General features: G+C 42.5%; 1 protein-coding gene across 3 annotated transcripts in view; it reads left to right on the forward strand.

Annotated features, from left to right (window-relative positions):
* Positions 1 to 17,813, forward strand: part of DNTT (DNA nucleotidylexotransferase) — a 120,869-nt gene extending 103,056 nt beyond the window's left edge. For all 3 annotated transcript variants that reach the window (XM_049856079.1, XM_049856080.1, XM_049856078.1), the window contains 5 exons: positions 4,637 to 4,769; positions 5,869 to 5,977; positions 9,841 to 10,086; positions 15,649 to 15,732; positions 17,551 to 17,813. In XM_049856079.1, the coding sequence (XP_049712036.1) occupies positions 4,637 to 4,769; positions 5,869 to 5,977; positions 9,841 to 10,086; positions 15,649 to 15,732; positions 17,551 to 17,637 (659 nt within the window). In that variant the 3' untranslated portion in view covers positions 17,638 to 17,813. The remainder of the gene's footprint in view (positions 1 to 4,636; positions 4,770 to 5,868; positions 5,978 to 9,840; positions 10,087 to 15,648; positions 15,733 to 17,550) is intronic.
* Positions 17,814 to 18,104: the final 291 nt, after the last annotated feature.

Below are 18,104 nucleotides of genomic sequence, written 5' to 3' on the forward strand. Positions count from 1 at the left end.
AACATTATGTTGAGTTAAATGATCCATTGTAAATAATGCTGCTATGAACATTGGTGTACCTAAAGGGTTACTTTACAATACAATTGTGATTCAAAAAAGGGTTGCAACCACAGTCTTGAGCAATATGGCTTCTGGAGTTACGGGGATTGATGCAGTCTCCAGAATTTTTAATGATATGAAAAGAAGGGAACTCCTACAAAAGGAAACCAGGAAAAAAAAAAAAGGAAGAAAGAAAATAGTTTATTTGCTGTTTAAATAATCCCAAAGTCAAGCAACCATAGAGGAAGCAAATCAAATCTTCGTAGGTCACATCGGTGATATAGAAGATTCCTACTCAACTTTTGTAAAGATGCTAACCTCTGAAAGATTGTTAATAAGCTTTATACTGTGCCATATAGGAAACAAAAGAGTGCAAGAAAAAACAGGTTCAGTGTTCACATTATGGGCTCTGAAACTATACAATTAATAAGCAAGATTTATACTAAATTTAGAGATACCATTAAAAAAAGATACATAAGTATTAAATGTAAGTATTGAGCAAATGGTTTAGAATCTGAGTAAGGACTCTCAACGCTTAGAAACTGAGAGTCAGTACAGTGTTTCACTTAGATGCAAACCCTTGTTAGATGACATCAAGGCTCTCAGGATTTAAGGCGCTCCCATTTCCCCAGCTTTATGAACTGGATTTTTCCCTTCCTACTGTGCTCTCTTGACCCAATGAATGAAGCAAGTGTCATTCATATAAGCAGTCAGTGATTGCTACCAATCACTGTTTAATAGGGTTATGTAGAAATCAAGGGATGCCTTCCCATCGGTGATGGTTAAGGTTGTGTGTCAGAAGACGACATGGAACCAGGGATATCATTGCTAATGTCAGATGGATCCTGGCTGAAAGTAGAGAATACCAGAAGGATGTTTACCTGTGTCTTATTGACTATGCAAAGGCATTCGACTGTATGGATCATAACAAATTATGGACAACATTGCAAAGAATGGGAATTCCAGAACACTTAACTGTGCTCATGAGGAACCTGTACATAGATCAAGAAGCAGTTGTTCAGACAGAACAAGGAGATACTGAGTGGTTTAAAGTCAGGAAAGGTGTACGTCATAGTTGTTCACCATACCTGTTTACTCTGTATGCTGAGGAAATAATCTGAGAAACTAGACTATATGAAGAAGAATGGGACATCAAAATTGGAGGAAGACTCATTAACAACCTACGTTATGCAGATGCTGAAAGTGAAGAGAACTTGAAGCACTTACTAATGAAAATCAAGGACCACAGCCTTCAGTATGGATTAACACCTCAACATAAAGAAAACAAAAATCCTCAGAACTGGACAAATAAGCAAGATCACGATAAATGGAGAAAAGATTGAAATTATCAAGGATTTCATTTTACTTGGATTCACAATCAACACCCATGGAAGCAGCAGTCAAGAAATCAAAAGACACATTACATTGGGTAAATCTGCTGCAAAGAACCTCTTTAAAGTATTGAAAAGCAAAGATGTCACCTTGAAGACTAAGGTACACCTGAGCCAAGCCATGGTATTTTCAATTGCATCATATGAATGTGAAAGCTGGACAATGAATAAGGAAGACCGAAGAAGAATTGACGCTTTTGAATTGTGGTGTTGGTGAAGAATATTGAATATACAATGGACCACCAAAAGAACGAACAAATCTGTCTTGGAAGAAGTACAACCAGAATACTCCTTAGAAGTAAGGATGGTGAGACTGCATCTTCCATACTTTGGACGTGTCATCAGGAGGGTACAGTCCCTGGAGAAGGACATCTTGCTTGGTAAAGTACAGAGTCAGCAGAAAAGAGGAAGACCCTCAATGAGGTAGATTGACACAGTGGCTGCAACAATGGACTCAAGCATAACAATTGTAAGGATGGTGCAGGACTGGGCAGTATATCATTCTGTTGTGCAGAGGGTCTCTATGAGTTGGAACTGACTCAACGGCACCTAACAACAATAAAAACTGTACTCTCCCAACCCAATGAATGAAGTAGGTGTCATTCATGTAAGCAGTCAGTGATTGCTACCAGACTGTTTAATGGGGTTATGTAGAACTCAGGGGATGCCTTCCCACCTGTAATGGTTAAGGTTGTGTGTCAAGTTGGCTGGGCCATAATTCTCAGTGGTTGGTAATTATGTAATGATGTAGTTTGACAATTATGTAAGGATGTAATTTGGCAGTTATGTAATGATATAGTCATCCTCCATGATGTGATCTGATGTGATCAGCCAATCATTTTCCTCGGGGGTGTGGTCTGCATTCGATAGATACATATGGATGTTCTGGCAAAGCTCATTTGCTTGCTCTGGATCCTGCATTTGGCTCGTCATCCAGTTCTCAGAATCTGAACCAGAGGCCTGCCATATAGGTTGCCAATCTCAGGATTCATCAGCTTCTGCAGCCTGTGAGCCAGCAGCCTGCCATCTTACCTGCCAATCTTGGATTCATCAGCCTCTACAGCCCATGAGCCAGTGGCCTGATGTCTGACCTGCCATTCTTTGGTTCGTCAGCTGCTGCAGCTATGTGAGTCAGGAGAAGCCTCCGGCGTGAGGCGTGATCCATAGACTTGGACTTGCCAGCCTCTACAACTGCGTGAGCCATCTCCTTGAGACAAATCTCTCTCTCTCTATATATGTATGTTTCACTGGTTTTGCTTCTCTAGAGAATCCACCTAAGACATGATCAGACTTATTTTAGTCCAAAAAACAGCTATATGCATCCCTTCTAGCAGCACTACAATTAATGGAATTATCCATGGCAATAGCTTAGAATACAGCAAAAGATAAGCTGATTGAACACATTGAAAGTATGATCCACAGGTTGGATGGAAAAGTTGATTTGGTATGACTTATAATTCCACTGGACTGCAGCTTCATGAGGCTTGAGTATTGGCTATGCCATATTGGTCTTGAAAAGTCAATTTTCGATATACAGCAGCACACACATAACATTATTCAGTGTGATAAGTTTCTTGTAAAAAGTTAAACCTCCCATTCCAAAAAGGAATGCCAATTAAGTTGTTTTCATGGTGTAAACAAATTATCATAGGACCTCCCTATGCATTTCATTTCTGATATCTCCACATCTTTTTAAATAGTTGGTAATCATGCCTTTGTTTCTATAATTGCACATACATTACTGAAAAAGTTTTGTGACTGCCGAATGAGTTGTACTTTGAATATAAGTCATGATGGCAATTTCTGTTTAAAAAGAGCCCTAATGGAACACTGCCTTTTAGATAAAAATTTCAGCCTCACAAAAATGGTCACGTTGCAATAAAAATTGCTTTATACAAGAAAAAAAGTAGAAAGTTTTATGATTTATAAAAGCCTTGTGGTTTGGTCCTGTAGGGTTGCTATGAGTCAGAATCGACTCGACGGTACTGGGTTTGTTTTTTGGTTTATGGTTTGGCATTGGACACGAGTTTATAGATGTAGGAACATGTTTGTTTGTGGTCTTGCCAACACATTTCTATAACTATCCCAACTTAGATATAGCATGGGAAGTTTGAATTTAAAAACTTGTGAACATGGTGTTCAAGCCAAATGGCCTCCCTGTCCCCTGACTCCTCTCCCTACCAGGATCCTGGTGGTGAGAAAGAAAGAACCAATAGATTTGCTCTGTGTCGTTCTGGAGAACTGAACCAGGGCCAGTGACGAATGAAACTCCAAGGAAGTAGACTTGGGCACATCAAAAAAAAAAAAAAAAAAAGAGCTGCCCAAACAGAGTTTACAATTAGCAAATGGCTACCTCCAGAGATATCAAAGTCTGCAATTATTAGAAAGATTCAAGCAGACAGAGTTTGAATGACCCTTTTTTGGGGTTCCTAGCTAAGAGCAGTGGCTCATGTTGAAGGATAGGGCCCTGTGACTCTTTCTTGAAAATCCCAAGCTGTCCCTAAGGCCCTATGAATCTCCCCACGTCCCTGCTCACCTCCCTTCCAATTCTTCATCCCAATTCTTGCAGACGTGACCCCCACCCCATCTCCTTTCCTCTCACTTTCAAGACACCCTCCGTGGATCTGTGGGAATAGCCAAGTCATTAGCTCTTCATCATAATGACTGTGTCCCAGTTTTTATTTATCTGTGGTGGTCAGACAATGAAGCACCAAGCCAAACTACCTAAGACATTGTCTCCCTCAATTCAGACACAAATCTTCTTCCTATTCTTGACTTTTATTTTTAAATTGATCCATCACCTTCCAAGCTTAAGCTTTGCCATCCCAAATCCTTATGCATTATCTTTTTTAAATAATAGCAAATAGCTTATTGATCAAGAAGTCTGGCTCTACAATTGGGAAATCATATTTGAGCCATTTGGTTTCCAGAGGAATGTGAAATACTGCCTCCTTATTAGTCAGGAATATTGTCAACCCCTCTGTCAAAAAGCAAAGAGCCATTGTTACTATGAAAAATTCATTAACCAAATGGACAACATGGATTATTCTGTCTCTAAAAAAAAAAAATTTTTTTTTTTTTTTTATGGAAACTAAGTTTGACTTTAATGCCTGTGGTCATGTTCGCTCTATTTGGAGGGCAGAATTTCTAGCCAATGAGGGCTGGTTATTTTACTCTCTCCATTGACCTGTCAAATGGCCTATCAGGATTCCTCTACTACGAAGACCTTGTCAGCTGTGTGACCAAGGCTGAAGCAGATGCCGTCAGTGTGCTGGTTAAAGAGGCTGTGTGGGCGTTTCTGCCAGATGCCTTTGTCACCATGACAGGAGGGTTCCGGAGGTAAATAACAAAGACTACTTTTGCCTCTCCTGCTCTAACCCCTTCAGCGTCTCCTCTCTCCTACTGGCTTTTGAACACTGCACAAAAAGCCTTTTGTGATCTGGCATGGACCCTCTCTCTGTAGCCTCTTTTACTGCCCCTTCATTTTCATTTCAGCAACCACAAAGGACTTGCCATTCCCTATACACACCAGGGTGTTTCTTAACTCTGTGACTTTGCCTAGTCAGGCCTTCTAGTTGCACTGCCTTTCCTCAGATTGTGACCTTGCTAACTTCTCATCCTCTACAACTCAATTCAGATATCATCTCCTCCAGGAAGCCTTTCTTGACTTCCTCATCCTCTATGGTGGGTCAGGCACCTCTCTTCTATGCCCTCTTGACCCCTGTCAATCACTTGGTGCACAGCATGATGGCAATCTGTTGGATGTGTGTTTTTACCCACTAAACTTTTAGAGCTTAGTACTCAGTGCAAGTCAGCTTAGTGCTCAGTGCCTGGCACAAAGAAGATGCTCAAGAAATGTTGGTTGACTCAATGAATGAATGAATGAGCTCTTAGCAGAAATAGAGTGTAGTTGTTGGATATTGAAACATCCAGTTCACAAAGGGATTCCTTCCTTCTCATCTCCTCCTCCAACCCTCCCCTGGCCCTCTTACCTGGTGGCTGTGTGGCTGCCAGCTATCTGGCAAGCCAGGTGTGAGGTAAGGCAGGAAGTAGGAGAAGATGGAATCTAAGAAAATGCCCCTAATCTACATCGTCATTTCAAGAGGTCAGCTTTGGATGTCATAGTTCTTAGCTTGACTTCTCTCTTTCTCTCTGTGTGCGTGTGTATACCTGTGTGTTTGTGTAGAAGGACTAATCTTCTTTGTCATTTTTTGCAACTCATATAAGTAATTGTATACATACTATATATGATTTTTTCCTATGTTAAAAGTTTATTTTGCAAGTAAATAGAGTTCTTTAGTTTAAAATAAGAAGACAATAATTTTTTAAAATTTCGTGTTGCAAACCTTAAGCATTGGGCATAGAAACACAGGTGCTTTTTTAAAAATTGAGAGGTAAAGATCTAATTTATTTCCATTTTATCCTATTTTTCAATCAGGGGTAAGAAGGTTGGGCATGATGTAGATTTTTTAATTACCAGCCAAGGATCAACAGAGGAAGAACAGCAACAGCTTTTACATAAAGTGGTAAACTTGTGGAAAAAAGAGGTAAGAAGAAAGACAAAAAAACAGAAACAAAAACAAAAAACCAGATGCTTAGACATTCAGGCATTACATGAATATTGTTGAAGTTTGCACACAATTGTGTAGTGACAACTAAACAATTCTTTTTTTTTTTTTTTATTTGTTGTGCTTTAGGTGAAAGTTTCCAAATCAAGGTAGTCTCTCATACAAAAAGCCATTCACACCCTGCCGTGCACTCCCAGCTGCTGTCCTCTTAACGAGACAGCACATTCCTCCTCTCCATTCTGTATTCCCCGTGTCCATTCAACCAGCTCCTGTCCCCTTCTTCCTTCTCATCTCGCTACCAGCCAGGAGTTGCTCACATAGTCTCCTGTGTCTACTTGAGCCATGAAGTTCACTCCTCACCAGCATCATTGTCTATCTTATAGTTCAGGCCAATCCCTGTCTGTAGAGTTGGTTTCAGGAACAGTTCCAATCTTGGGCTATCTGAGGACCATGACCGTCAGGATCCCTCTGGTCTCAGGCAGACCATTAAGCCTGGTCTTTTTATGAGAATTTGAGGTCTGCATCCCACTGATCTCGTGCTCCATCAGTGATTCTCTGTTGTATTTCCTGTCAGGGCAGTCATCGGTGGTAGCTGGGCACCATCTAGTTCTTCCAGTCTCAGGCTGATGCAGTCTCTGGTTTGTGTGACCCTTTCTGTCTCTTGGGCCCATATTTACGTTGTGTCTTTGGTGCTCTTCATTCTCCATTGCTCCAGACAGGTTGAGACCAATTTATGCATCTTAGATGGCCACTTGCTAGAGTTTAAGACCCCAGATGCCTCTCACCAAAGTGGAATGCAGAACATTTTCTTAATACATTTTGTTATGCCAATTTACCTAGATGTCCCCTGAAACCATGGTCCCCAGGCCCCTGTCCCTGCTACACTGGCCTTTGAAGCGTTTGGTTGTATTCAGGAAACTTCTTTGCTTTTGGTTTAGTCCAGTCGTATTGACTATCCCTGTGTTATGTGTTGCCCTTCCCTTCACCTAAATTTTTTTTTGTCTACTATCTAGTTAGTGAATATCCCTCTCCCTCCCTCCCTGCCTTGGTAACCATCAAAGAATATTTTCTTCTGTGTTTAATCTAGAGTTCTCATAATAGTGGTCTCATGCAATATTTGTCCTTTTGCAAGTGACTAATTTCACTCAGCACAATGCCTTTCAGATTCCTCCATGTTATGAAATGTTTCCCATATTCATCGTTTTTCTTAATAGTTGCATAGTATTCCATTGTGTGAATATACCATAATTTATTTATCCATTCATCTGTTGATGGGCACCTTGGTTGCTTCCATTTTTTGCTATTGTAAACAGTGCAGCAATGAACATGGGTGTGCATATTTCTGTTCATGTAAAGGCTCTTATTTCTTTAGGGTATATTCCAAGGAGTGTAACTGCGGGGTCATATGGTAGTTCTATTTCTAGCTTTTAAAGGAAGTACCAAACCAATTTCCAAAGTGGTTATACCATTTTACATTCCTACCAGCAGTGTATAAGTGTTCCAGTCTCTCCACAACCTCTCCAACATTTATTATTTTGTGTTTCTTCGATTAATGCCAGCCTTGGAAACCCTGGTGGTGCAGTGGTTAAATGCTACGGCTGCTAACCAAAAGGTCAGCAGTTTGAAACCACCAGCCACTCCTTGGAAACTCTATGGGGCAGTTCTACTCTGCCCTATAGGGTCACTATGAGTCGGAATCAACTTGACGGCAGTGGGTTTGGTTTGGTTTTGGGTTTTGATGGGGAGAGATGGAATCTCATTGTAGTTTTGATTTCCATTTCTCTAATAGCTAATGATTGTGAGCATTTCCTCACGTATCTGTTAGCAGCCTGAATGTCTTCTTTGGTGAAGTGCCTGCTCATATCCTTTGCCCATTTTTTAATTGGGTTATTTGTCTTTTTGTTGTTGAGCTTTTGCAGTATCATGTAGATTTTAGAGATCAGGTGCTGATCAGAAATGTCATAGCTAAAAACTTTTTCCCAATCTGTAGGTAATCTTTTTACTCTTTTGGTGAAATCTTTGGATGAGCATAAGTGTTCGACTTTTAGGAGCTCCCAGTTATCTAATTTCTCTTCTGGTGTTTGTACATTTTTAGTAATGTTTTGTATACTGTTTATGCCATGTATTAAGGCTCCTAGCATTGTCCCTATTTTTTCTTTCATGATCCTTATTGTTTTAGATTTTATATTTAGGTCTTTGATCCATTTTAAGTTGGTTTTTGTGCTTGGTGTGAGATATGGGTCTTGTTTCATTTTTTTGGAGATGGGTATCCAGTTATGCCAGCACCATTTCTTAAACAGACTGTATTTTCCCCATTTAACTGACTTTGGGCCTTTGTCAAATACCAACTGCTCATATGTGAATGGATTTATGTCTGGATTCTCAACTCTGTTTCATTGGTCTGTGTATCTGTTGTTGCACCAGTATCAGGCTGTTTTGGCTACTGTGGCGGTATAGTATTCTCTAAAATCAGGTAGTGTGAGGCCTCCAAATTTGTTCTTCTTTTTCAGTAATGCTTTACTTATCCGGGGCCTCTTTCCCTTCCATATGAAGTTGGTGATTGGTTCCCCATTTCATTAAAAAATGTCACTGGTATTTGGATCAGGATTGCATTGTATCTATAGACCACTTGGGGCAGAGTGGACATTTTTACAATGTTGAGTCAACATCTAATCAATTCCTAACTATTTGCAACAGTTCACACAATACCACATGCACAAGCAGTGAGACTTAGTTGCTTCGGTCCAAGTACACATTATAAATATATATCTTGTTTATTTACACTTGGAAACCCTGGTGGCATAGTGGTTAAGAGTTACGGTTGCAAACCCTAAAGGTCGGTGGTTCAAATCTACCAAGCACTGCTTGGAAACTCTATGGGGCAGTTTTACTCTGTCCTATAAAGTCACTATGAGTCGGAATTGACTGGACGGTGAAGGGTTTGGTTTTGGGTTTTACTTATGCTTACCCTCTTACCAAAGCGGTCTGGGGCAGCTATGCATCTGTGTTTGACATGCAAAGGCATTAAAGCACCCAAATGCTACAGAATACATGATAACACACCCCAGTGACTAAAATTAAATTCTTTGGGGATTATTTGCTCTTGCAGTTACCACTCAGGCTTAGGAATAAATTGCAAGCTTCTGCCTCTCTCTACCCCACATCTGCCTAATGCCCTGAAGACTTCTCACCCTCGGGTAGACAAACTGGATGATAGCAAGTATTGCTGGGCATACTTAGAATGACATACTAACTTTCTGACTAGGCAACGTTAGATACAACACGAGTCAGTAAGCTTATTCCACTCTGTCTCCAAGGCAGGCAGAGTAACCACCTCTAATGAGAAAAAAAAAAATTCCATAATGTTACCTAGGAGAGGAAGTCCTCTGCGACATGGGGCAGAGCCTCCAGCCATTACCCTTTGGGCCAATTAAACCTGCTCATCAGGGACACTATATATAAATATAAAGGGACACTAATTCAAAGCAACTTCACAGAAACAGTTTGGCTTTTTATGGGTTGGTTGGTTGGCTTTAAAGTGGGTGTGGGGAGGAGCTGAGCCCTGGTGTGAGATTCAGAAGATTGGAGGTTCTTTTGCAGCTTTGCCATTAGATGGCTGTGAGTCAGCCCCTCTAATTGTAAACTCCTGCAAAGAGAGGATAACAGAACCACTTCCTTTCCTCGTATTGCCAGGTGGGCCCAATGCAAGGACAAAAACATACCCACTTCTGCTCAAACGTGTAAAGATTTCACTAATGGCTTTTGTTCGTTAGGAGCCCAGTATAGAATCACAAACGCTCTCCATGGGAGACCAATACTGATGTCTTCCTATTTATTTTCAGGGATTGCTTTTGTACAGTGACCTTATCGAGTCCACATTTGAAAAGCTCAAGTTGCCTAGCAGGAAGGTGGATGCTTTAGACCATTTTCAAAAATGCTTTCTGATTTTAAAATTGCACCATCAGAGGATAGACAACAGCAAGTCCAGCCAGCTGCAAGGAAAGACCTGGAAGGCCATTCGTGTGGACCTGGTCATGTGCCCGTATGAGTGCCATGCCTTCGCCCTGCTGGGCTGGACTGGCTCCAGGGTAAGTGCTACACAGATCAATCAGATCATGTTAGCTTTCCAAAAGACATCAGCTGTGTTAACCTGAGCCCAGGGGAGAGACAATGGTGGTGGGGTGGGGGTGATGGGGCAAGGGGCTGTCCCCAAAACCCCTAAATCAAGGCATTCCCCCACATGTGGAACTGATTTGCAGGTGTGGTGCCCACACCTGCAGCATTAGCCTCACCTGGGAACAGGTTAGAAATGTAAATTCTTGGGTATCCCTCAGACCTACTGAATCAGAACTCTGGGGGTAAAGCCCACCAATCTGTGTTTGAAAAGCCCTCCCAGATGATTCTGATGCATCTCAAGTGTAAAAAACACCAGTACAAAAACCAGCAGGGTGGTTAAGAGTACAGGCTTGGCTCAATCCAGACCTATTTACAAGTCCCTGCTGTGCCTCTCACTGGCTGGGTGATCTTGGACACGTTCTTCACACCCTTTAAGACTCTGTTTTCCCATCAGGAAAGTGAGAGCAATAACTGTAGCTCCCTCCCTGGGTTGCCAGGGTTATGTGAGACAACCCTGGCAAGGGCCTCAGCACCACGTCAGGCCCTTGGTCAGTGCAGGATAAACGTAGCTCCGACCAGTAACCAGTTGCCGTGTTGTATTCTAAGCACCCAGAACATAAAGGGCACATAGTAGGCACAACAAATATTTGCTGAATGAATACTACTATTCTGCAAATAAAGGGCATTATCATCATCCTGAATGGTCTACAGGGAAATGCTCCTGAGGGATCCAGGAATATGTCTCTCATCCCACAGGGGGCTAAGGAGCCAAGGGCAGCCCCGCACTGCCCCCATTCATCTCCTGCACAGCCCTCTCTTCATACAGAGTGTGAGCAGCCATCACTGTGCTACGTGCTGGGAGAGGGGAAGAGGTTGGCCCAGGGCCCTGGGGCTGGGGTAAAGTGCTAAGAAACACCCTGTAGTTTCATAGACCTGCAGCTACTGCACCCAGAATTTTCTTCATCCAGATTCTACCACAACCTTTGTTCCCTCTCTGCCCTATTATAAAAGACTTCTGGTTGGGAAGTCTGTCTTCTCACATACCCAGGTGGTGGACAAGGGCAGTTCTCAGTCAGCTTTCCATATAGGCCTAAACCCATGGCTATGGAGTCAATTCCGACTCATACCCATTGCCATCCAGTCAATTCTGACTCATAGTGACCCTACAGGACAGAGTAGAATTGCCCTGTAGAGTTTCCAAGGAGCGCCTGGTGGATTTGAACTGCCGACCTTTTGGTTAGCAGCCGTGGCACTTAACCACTATGCCACCAGGGTTTCCGACTCATAGTGACCCTATAAAACAGAGTAGAATTGCCCCATAGAGTTTCCAAGACTGTAATCTTTACAGATGCAAACTACCATATCTTTCTCCTGCAGAGTGGCTGGTGGGTTCAAACCCCCCCTTTCTAATTAGCAGCCAAGCTGTTAACCACTGCGCCACCAAGGCTCCTTCCATATAGGGCTGTTGTTGTTGTTGTTGTTAGGTGCCATTGTGGGTCTTCCTCTTTTTCACTGACCCTCTACTTTACCTCCTGATAAATGTCCAAATTATATAATTCAGTCTTACCACCCTTGCTTCTAAGGATCATTCTGGCTGTACTTGTTCCAAGACAGATTTGTTTGTTCTTCTCGCAGCCCATGGTATATTCAGTATTCTTCGCCAATACCATAATTCAAATGCATTAATTCTTCTTCAGTCTTCCTTACTAATTGTCCAGCTTTTGAATGCATATGAGGCGATTAAAAATACCATGGCGTGGGTCACACTCACCTTAGTCCTCAAAGTGATGTCTTTGCTCTTTAACACTTTAAAGAAGTCTTTTGCAGCAGGTTTGCCCAATCCAATACGTCATTTGATTTCTTACCTGCTGCTTCCATGGACATTGATTGTGAATCTAAGTAAAATGAAATCCTTGACAGCTTCAATCTTTTCTCTGTTTATCATGATTTTGCTTATTAGTCAATTTGTGAGGATTTTTGTTTTCTTTGTGTTGAGGTGTAATCCATACTGAAGGCTGTGGTCTTTGATCTTCATCAGTAAGTACTTCAAGTCCTCTTTTGACAAGGAGGGTTGTGTCATCTGCATATCACAGGTTGTTAATGAGTCTTCCTCCAATCCTGATGCCATATAGTCTAGGTTCTCAGATTATTTGCTCAGCCTACAGGTTGAATAAGTATGGTGAAAGGATACAACCCTGACACACACCTTTCCTGATTTTAAACCATGCAGTATCCCTTTGTTCTGTTCGAACCTACTGCCTCTTGATCTATGTACAGGTTTCTCATGAGCACAATTAAGTGTTCTGGAATTCCCATTCTTTGTAATGTTATCCATAATTTGTTATGATCCACACAATCGAATGGCTTTATGTAGTCAACAAAACACAGGTAAACATCTTTCTGGTATTCTCTGCTTTCAGCCAAGATCCATCTGACATCAGCAATGATATGCCTCATCCCCACAGCCTCTTCTTAGAACTAAATAGGAAATTATTCATTGCCACTAAACAACAACAACAAACCCTCTGCCATTGAGCCAATTCTGACTCATAGCAACCCTATAGGACACTGAAGAACTGTCCCCCCGGGTTTAGAAGACCGTAACTTTTAAGGAAGCCAACTGCCTTATCTTTCTCCAGCTGAGCGGCTGGTGGGTTCCAACGCCCTTGCCGCTGACCTGTTAGCAGCCAAGCACTTAACTGCTAAGCCACAGGGATCCTTTCATCGCCACTAGAGGGCGCAATTTTCCCACGCCTTTCTTACAAATTCCTCCTAGAAAACATAGAATTTCTATGTCCGCGCTTCTCAGGGAAATTACGGTAGTTTCAACTACAACTCTATTTATTGTCCTCTCTTTTCCAAGGTTTTCCTGTCCTCTGTTTTAGGCTTCAGGCTTTTCTGCCTGCAGCCTCAGAGCTCACCAGGATCATGGGAGATGCCATTATGAGAGCACGCCGCTCAGCCCATCAGCTTTACAGAATCTCTGTATAAGAGGCTGTTAGAGCTGGAAGGGAAGGGACCTTAGTAGTTCAGTACCCATCTCGTTTGACCAGCCAGGATTCAGAGAGGCTGGGGGACAACATCCAGGCTGGTCTCTTGGTCCCCTGACTCCTCATCCTCTTTTAACAGCAAAGATATTTTTTAAAAAGCTGTTATTTATTCAGCATTCACTCTGAATCAGGTATTGTTCTGGAAACTTTGCGTATTATCTTTCTTCAATAATCCTCACAATACTCATTCATTCATTCAACAAATATTTGCCATATATCTTCTCTGTGCCAGGCACTATTTGAGGTGGGAGGGGGTTTATGGTTATGAACAACACATCCTTTCATGTTCTCACAAAGCTTCTGTTCTAGTGTGCACGTGCGCCAGAGAGGGGCAGGGTGGGTTGCCCAGACAGAAAACAAACAGAATAATTCCAGAAAGTGGTGAGTATCCTGAGAAGTGACCAGCAGCGTCTGGGGGTTCTTTAGGAGAGAATGGTCTGACGTTTGAACAGAGCTGGAAATGGAGAGGCAGCAGCATGCCCAGACTGAGGGAGAGCATTCCAGCCAGAGAGGCCAGTAAGAGTGAAGTTCGGAGGCTGGAGCATGTTGGTGCATCTGAGGGACTCAAAGGCCTGAGCGACTACTGGGGGATAGAGGTAGGTGGTGAGGTTGGAGAGGTGGGTGGCACCAGATAGGTTAGGGCTCTGTAGCCCATGTTTGGGTTTTATTCCAAGAGTGATGGGTCTGTGGGGACAGTTTTAAGCATGGCAGCAGTATGAACTGTTTTGCCTTTGTAAAAGGAGCACTGGTTGCTGTGTTGAGGATGGACTGGGGGAGGTGGAAAGGCAAGGGTAGAAGCAGAGAGACCCCTTGGGGGCTATGGCAGTAGTAGACCTATAGGCAGGCCAGCGGAGCAGGAAGAAGTATCCCACTTAGGGACTCTTTTGGAAGTGGAGCTGACAGGACATTCTGATGGATTAGATGTAGGGGTGAAAGAGAGAGGGGATCTGGGATGCCTCCGCTGAGAGACTGTTACACCTGCTTGATGACTGGGGATCCAGAGTGCCTTAGGCACCGCAATAGTGTCAGGACTGGAAACCAGGCCTGTCATTTGTCCAACCACTGAAGGGAGAGGGGCAGTCAGCTTGCAGTTGGATCTGGGAAGCTCCCCATTAGGAGAAAGCTGGTAGCGCCTGGGCAGTGGGCCCGGCAGAGAACGATCATGAATGTGAAACAGAGCCAAGTATAAAAATACTTGTACATCACCCTCACCCCAACTCCCACCCCACCCTACCCTTGCTGCGGTCTGCTGGACCTCACCCCAAGTAGGCATAGAAGTTTACAGCTGGCCAGACGAGGAACTGAGAGACAAGAGGACACACGGGGGACCTTTCTCCTTACCTGTGCCAAGCCTGTCCTCGACCTCTGTGCTGAGATTCAGAACCAGTTATGAAGCAGCTTGGCCCATGGTGCAGGTCAGAGGCAGAGAGCAGATGCCGTGACGGGCATCTGGGCATCCCAAAGAACAAAAGCCAAACCAAAGTGGCTGAGCGCGGGAGAGCCTTCCTGTGTGCTCATGTGCTAGGGGACACATAAGTGCCAAAGGAAGCACCCCGAGTACATCTTATGACTCAAACCCTGAAGCTGTTGGCTCAGATAGCAATAAAACCTCATTAAAAGGATCAGCGGTGGGAGACTCATGGTGTCTGCCAGAAGTAAGTGTGGCCTGAATTAAAGGGGGACTCTTCCTACCCTGAAAAGGGAAGGTCCTGTCAGGGTTCTATGACATGCCTTCAGCCAAGGGCCTGAGAGGGCCAAGGAACTCATTCCTTCCTTTCATTCATAGCCCTGCCCCTAATAGCTGGCTGGCCCAGGGATTGATGTGGACAAAAGCCAGAGAATAAGTAAAAAAAAAAAAAGAAGAAGAAAAAGGCTTCAGATGAGATGTACTACCAGGTGGGGGTACCATTTGCTAAGGCTTAAGAATGATGACCCCTAGATTACTAGGGGGAAATTTTAAAGCAAAAGAAGGAGAGACCGAAGTTAGAGAAAAGACTATATGAAGTATGACTCTTTGCCTCTTTGGGGATTTGAAAACATTCATTCACTCAGCAAAGACTTGTTGAACCCTTACTCTGTCCCTGGCATTGTGCAAGCCGCAGGTATAGAGAAAAGCAGCAAACATGAGCTCTGCCATGATAAGGCTTTGCCCGGGGGTAATATCTCTTTGTGAATGCTTAGTGGAGATAGATATTTACTGTAGTGATTTAGCTTTCATTAAACACATAATAAGGAGCCCTGGTGGCACAGTAGTTAAGTGCTTGGCTGCTAATCGAATGGTCAGTGGTTCAAACCCAACAGTGGCTTCGTGGCAGAAAAGACCTGGTGATCTGTTTCCTTTGGGGGCAGTTCTACTCTTTCCTATAGGGTTGCTTTGAGCTGGAATTGACTTGATGGCACAGAACAACAACAACACAAACACATAATTAATACTGAAGGCATTCTGGACTCGATAGCAATTTATTTTAATTATCTCTTGTCCAGCAGTTTGAGAGGGACATCCGGCGCTATGCCTCGCATGAGCGGAAGATGATACTGGACAACCATGCTCTGTATGACAAGACCAAGGTAGAGTCTTCTCCCTGAGATGGGCTACTTTGACCCTCAACCCTAAGGCTGGCTCCCTGAGCACTTTGCTGAACTGATTTTAGTGTCCAAGTACAGTTTTCTTTGCCATGATTTTCCTGTTCCCACAGATTACAGTTGAGGGCTGATGGAAAGATCCCAGCAGCACACAGTCCCCAGCTGTCCCAGAATGCACCTCAGGGGCTTTTGGCCCAAAGACAACAAACTAGTTGGGCCTCCAGAATCATTCTAGCAGTGGATACCTATTGAGTTTGTACGTCCTTGTTGTTTGCAATGAGTAACTCCAGAAAAAAACAAAGACCCTCCAATTCACAAATACCACTCTAGTACACTTTAAATGCAGTGGGCAGTAACATCCTGAGTGATCACTTTGGTCATTATTGAGAGTCTACTGCAAGAATTGAGAGCAACAGAGCTCCCCTGAGATGGTGATGGACAGTCCCTTGCTAAGAGACTCATTTGGCATGCTGGCCTTGCAGAGGTCATGATCCAAGTACATGCCTCAGCAAAATGATAAATTACTTTTTGAATTATAAAGAGCTAAATATCCAACTCTTAAATCCACAAGTACCAAGGACCAATTGTTCTTACGGTGGTCAAAGACACAAAACTAGGCTCCAAGGGGAAAGGAGATACACAAGAACTAGAAGCAATGGTACTTGCCCTCTAGGAGCTAATAGTCTAAATAACTGACCAAAAGAGAGAATTTAGCTTCTATAACCGCAGCGTGAGTCAGAATCGACTTGACGGCACTGGGTTTTTTTTTTGGTTTAACTGCAGCATCCAGAATTAACAGTAGCTTCAAAAAAAAAAATTTTTTTTTCAGGTATGGCTGTAGCCAGGTGCTGAGGTAGACTTTCCTCAGTATTGGTTTCATGCTCAGGGAGGGTTTTCTCATGAGTTCCATCCTTCTAGTTTAGCTATTCCAAAAGATAAGAAGAGTTTCTTGGCTAATAGTTCCAGCAAGAAACCTAGCTGATGTTCATTGGCCAGGCCTTGGTCATTTGCCCCTTCTTGAAGCTTGGGGTGGGTTGTTCTTCACCTGAACCTTATGGACTAAGGGTTAGGGGCTGCTGCCAGTAGGGGGCCATGGATGCTGGCAGGAAAGTCTCCAACATCTAGTATATGAGTGGTGGTAGATTCATATAACAGAATTTAGGAACAATTACAAATTAACACATAATTAATAGTTCAGTGTCAGCAAGTGTCTATATAAGTGTGCTACACACAAGAAGGGACGGAGGAGAAGTGGTGCTAGGTTTTAAAGAGATTGTGGGGTGGGAGGCAGGGCAGCAGCACCAGTGGAAGACTGGGAGGAGAAGTCAACACATAGAAATACCCTGTAATTACCTATAGCAGGAGTTCATAGTTCAGGCTGCACATTATAATTACCTAGTGAGCTTTTAAGTAGACTGATGCCAAGATGTCTTGCCCTGAGATTCTTATTTCTTTGAACTGGGGTATGGCTCAAGCTCTAGTTATAAAAACTCCTTTTGGTCATTGTAATGAACAGCCGTGGTCAAGAATTACAGACCCCTAGGAAAAAATCCAAAAGCCTTTTGCTGAATGTGTAAAGATGTCATGATTTTATCTTAACTCATTTAGTACTCGGTTTTTGGGTGGGAAAATATAAAAATTACAGAATTTAGTAAAGATGACTTTTATACTCAGAAACAGAATTATAATTTGGTAATAATTCATTCTGACAAGACAGTTTTACAAGTAGTAACTCCACTGTGTCAGCACTGAGATGCTTCACAAAAATATTCTGAATGTACACATTTCTTATTATGTTTCCAGAGGATATTTCTCAAAGCAGGCAGCGAAGAAGAAATTTTTGCACATCTGGGCCTGGATTACATTGAACCATGGGAAAGAAATGCCTAGAAAAGAGTCCTGGATTTTTTTCTGTTTTGTGTGTGTGTGTGCATGTGTTTTGGTTTTTTTTTTTGCTACATTTTGTTATAAGATCAAGTTAAATAACTATGCTTCATGTTATAGTAAAAAGCTTCCTTAGAAAAGTTCAGGATTCTTCAACTTTTACTGAAATGTAGATTGCTACTAGAAATAAGTTGTTTTGGAAACATAATAAAGCACCACCTAGTAACAGGTTATGCTCTAACAGACCATTTGTATGGCTGTTGCTTAGAATTCACGTTGCATTTTTCCATAGAAACAGTATTACACTTGGTGGCTCATTTCCAAGGAAGCTCATCAAAGCCCACTTTGCCCACAGTGTAACTGAAGTACTATATTATCTCCATTAAAAATAGGAAGAAACAAGATGGTGGAGTCTTCTTTTCTTCACTTAAATATTATAAAAACACTTTTAAACAAAAATGGAATAAGAAAAT

This window comes from Elephas maximus, chromosome 16 (assembly GCF_024166365.1).
Source record: "Elephas maximus indicus isolate mEleMax1 chromosome 16, mEleMax1 primary haplotype, whole genome shotgun sequence".
Taxonomy (NCBI): Eukaryota; Metazoa; Chordata; class Mammalia; order Proboscidea; family Elephantidae; genus Elephas; species Elephas maximus.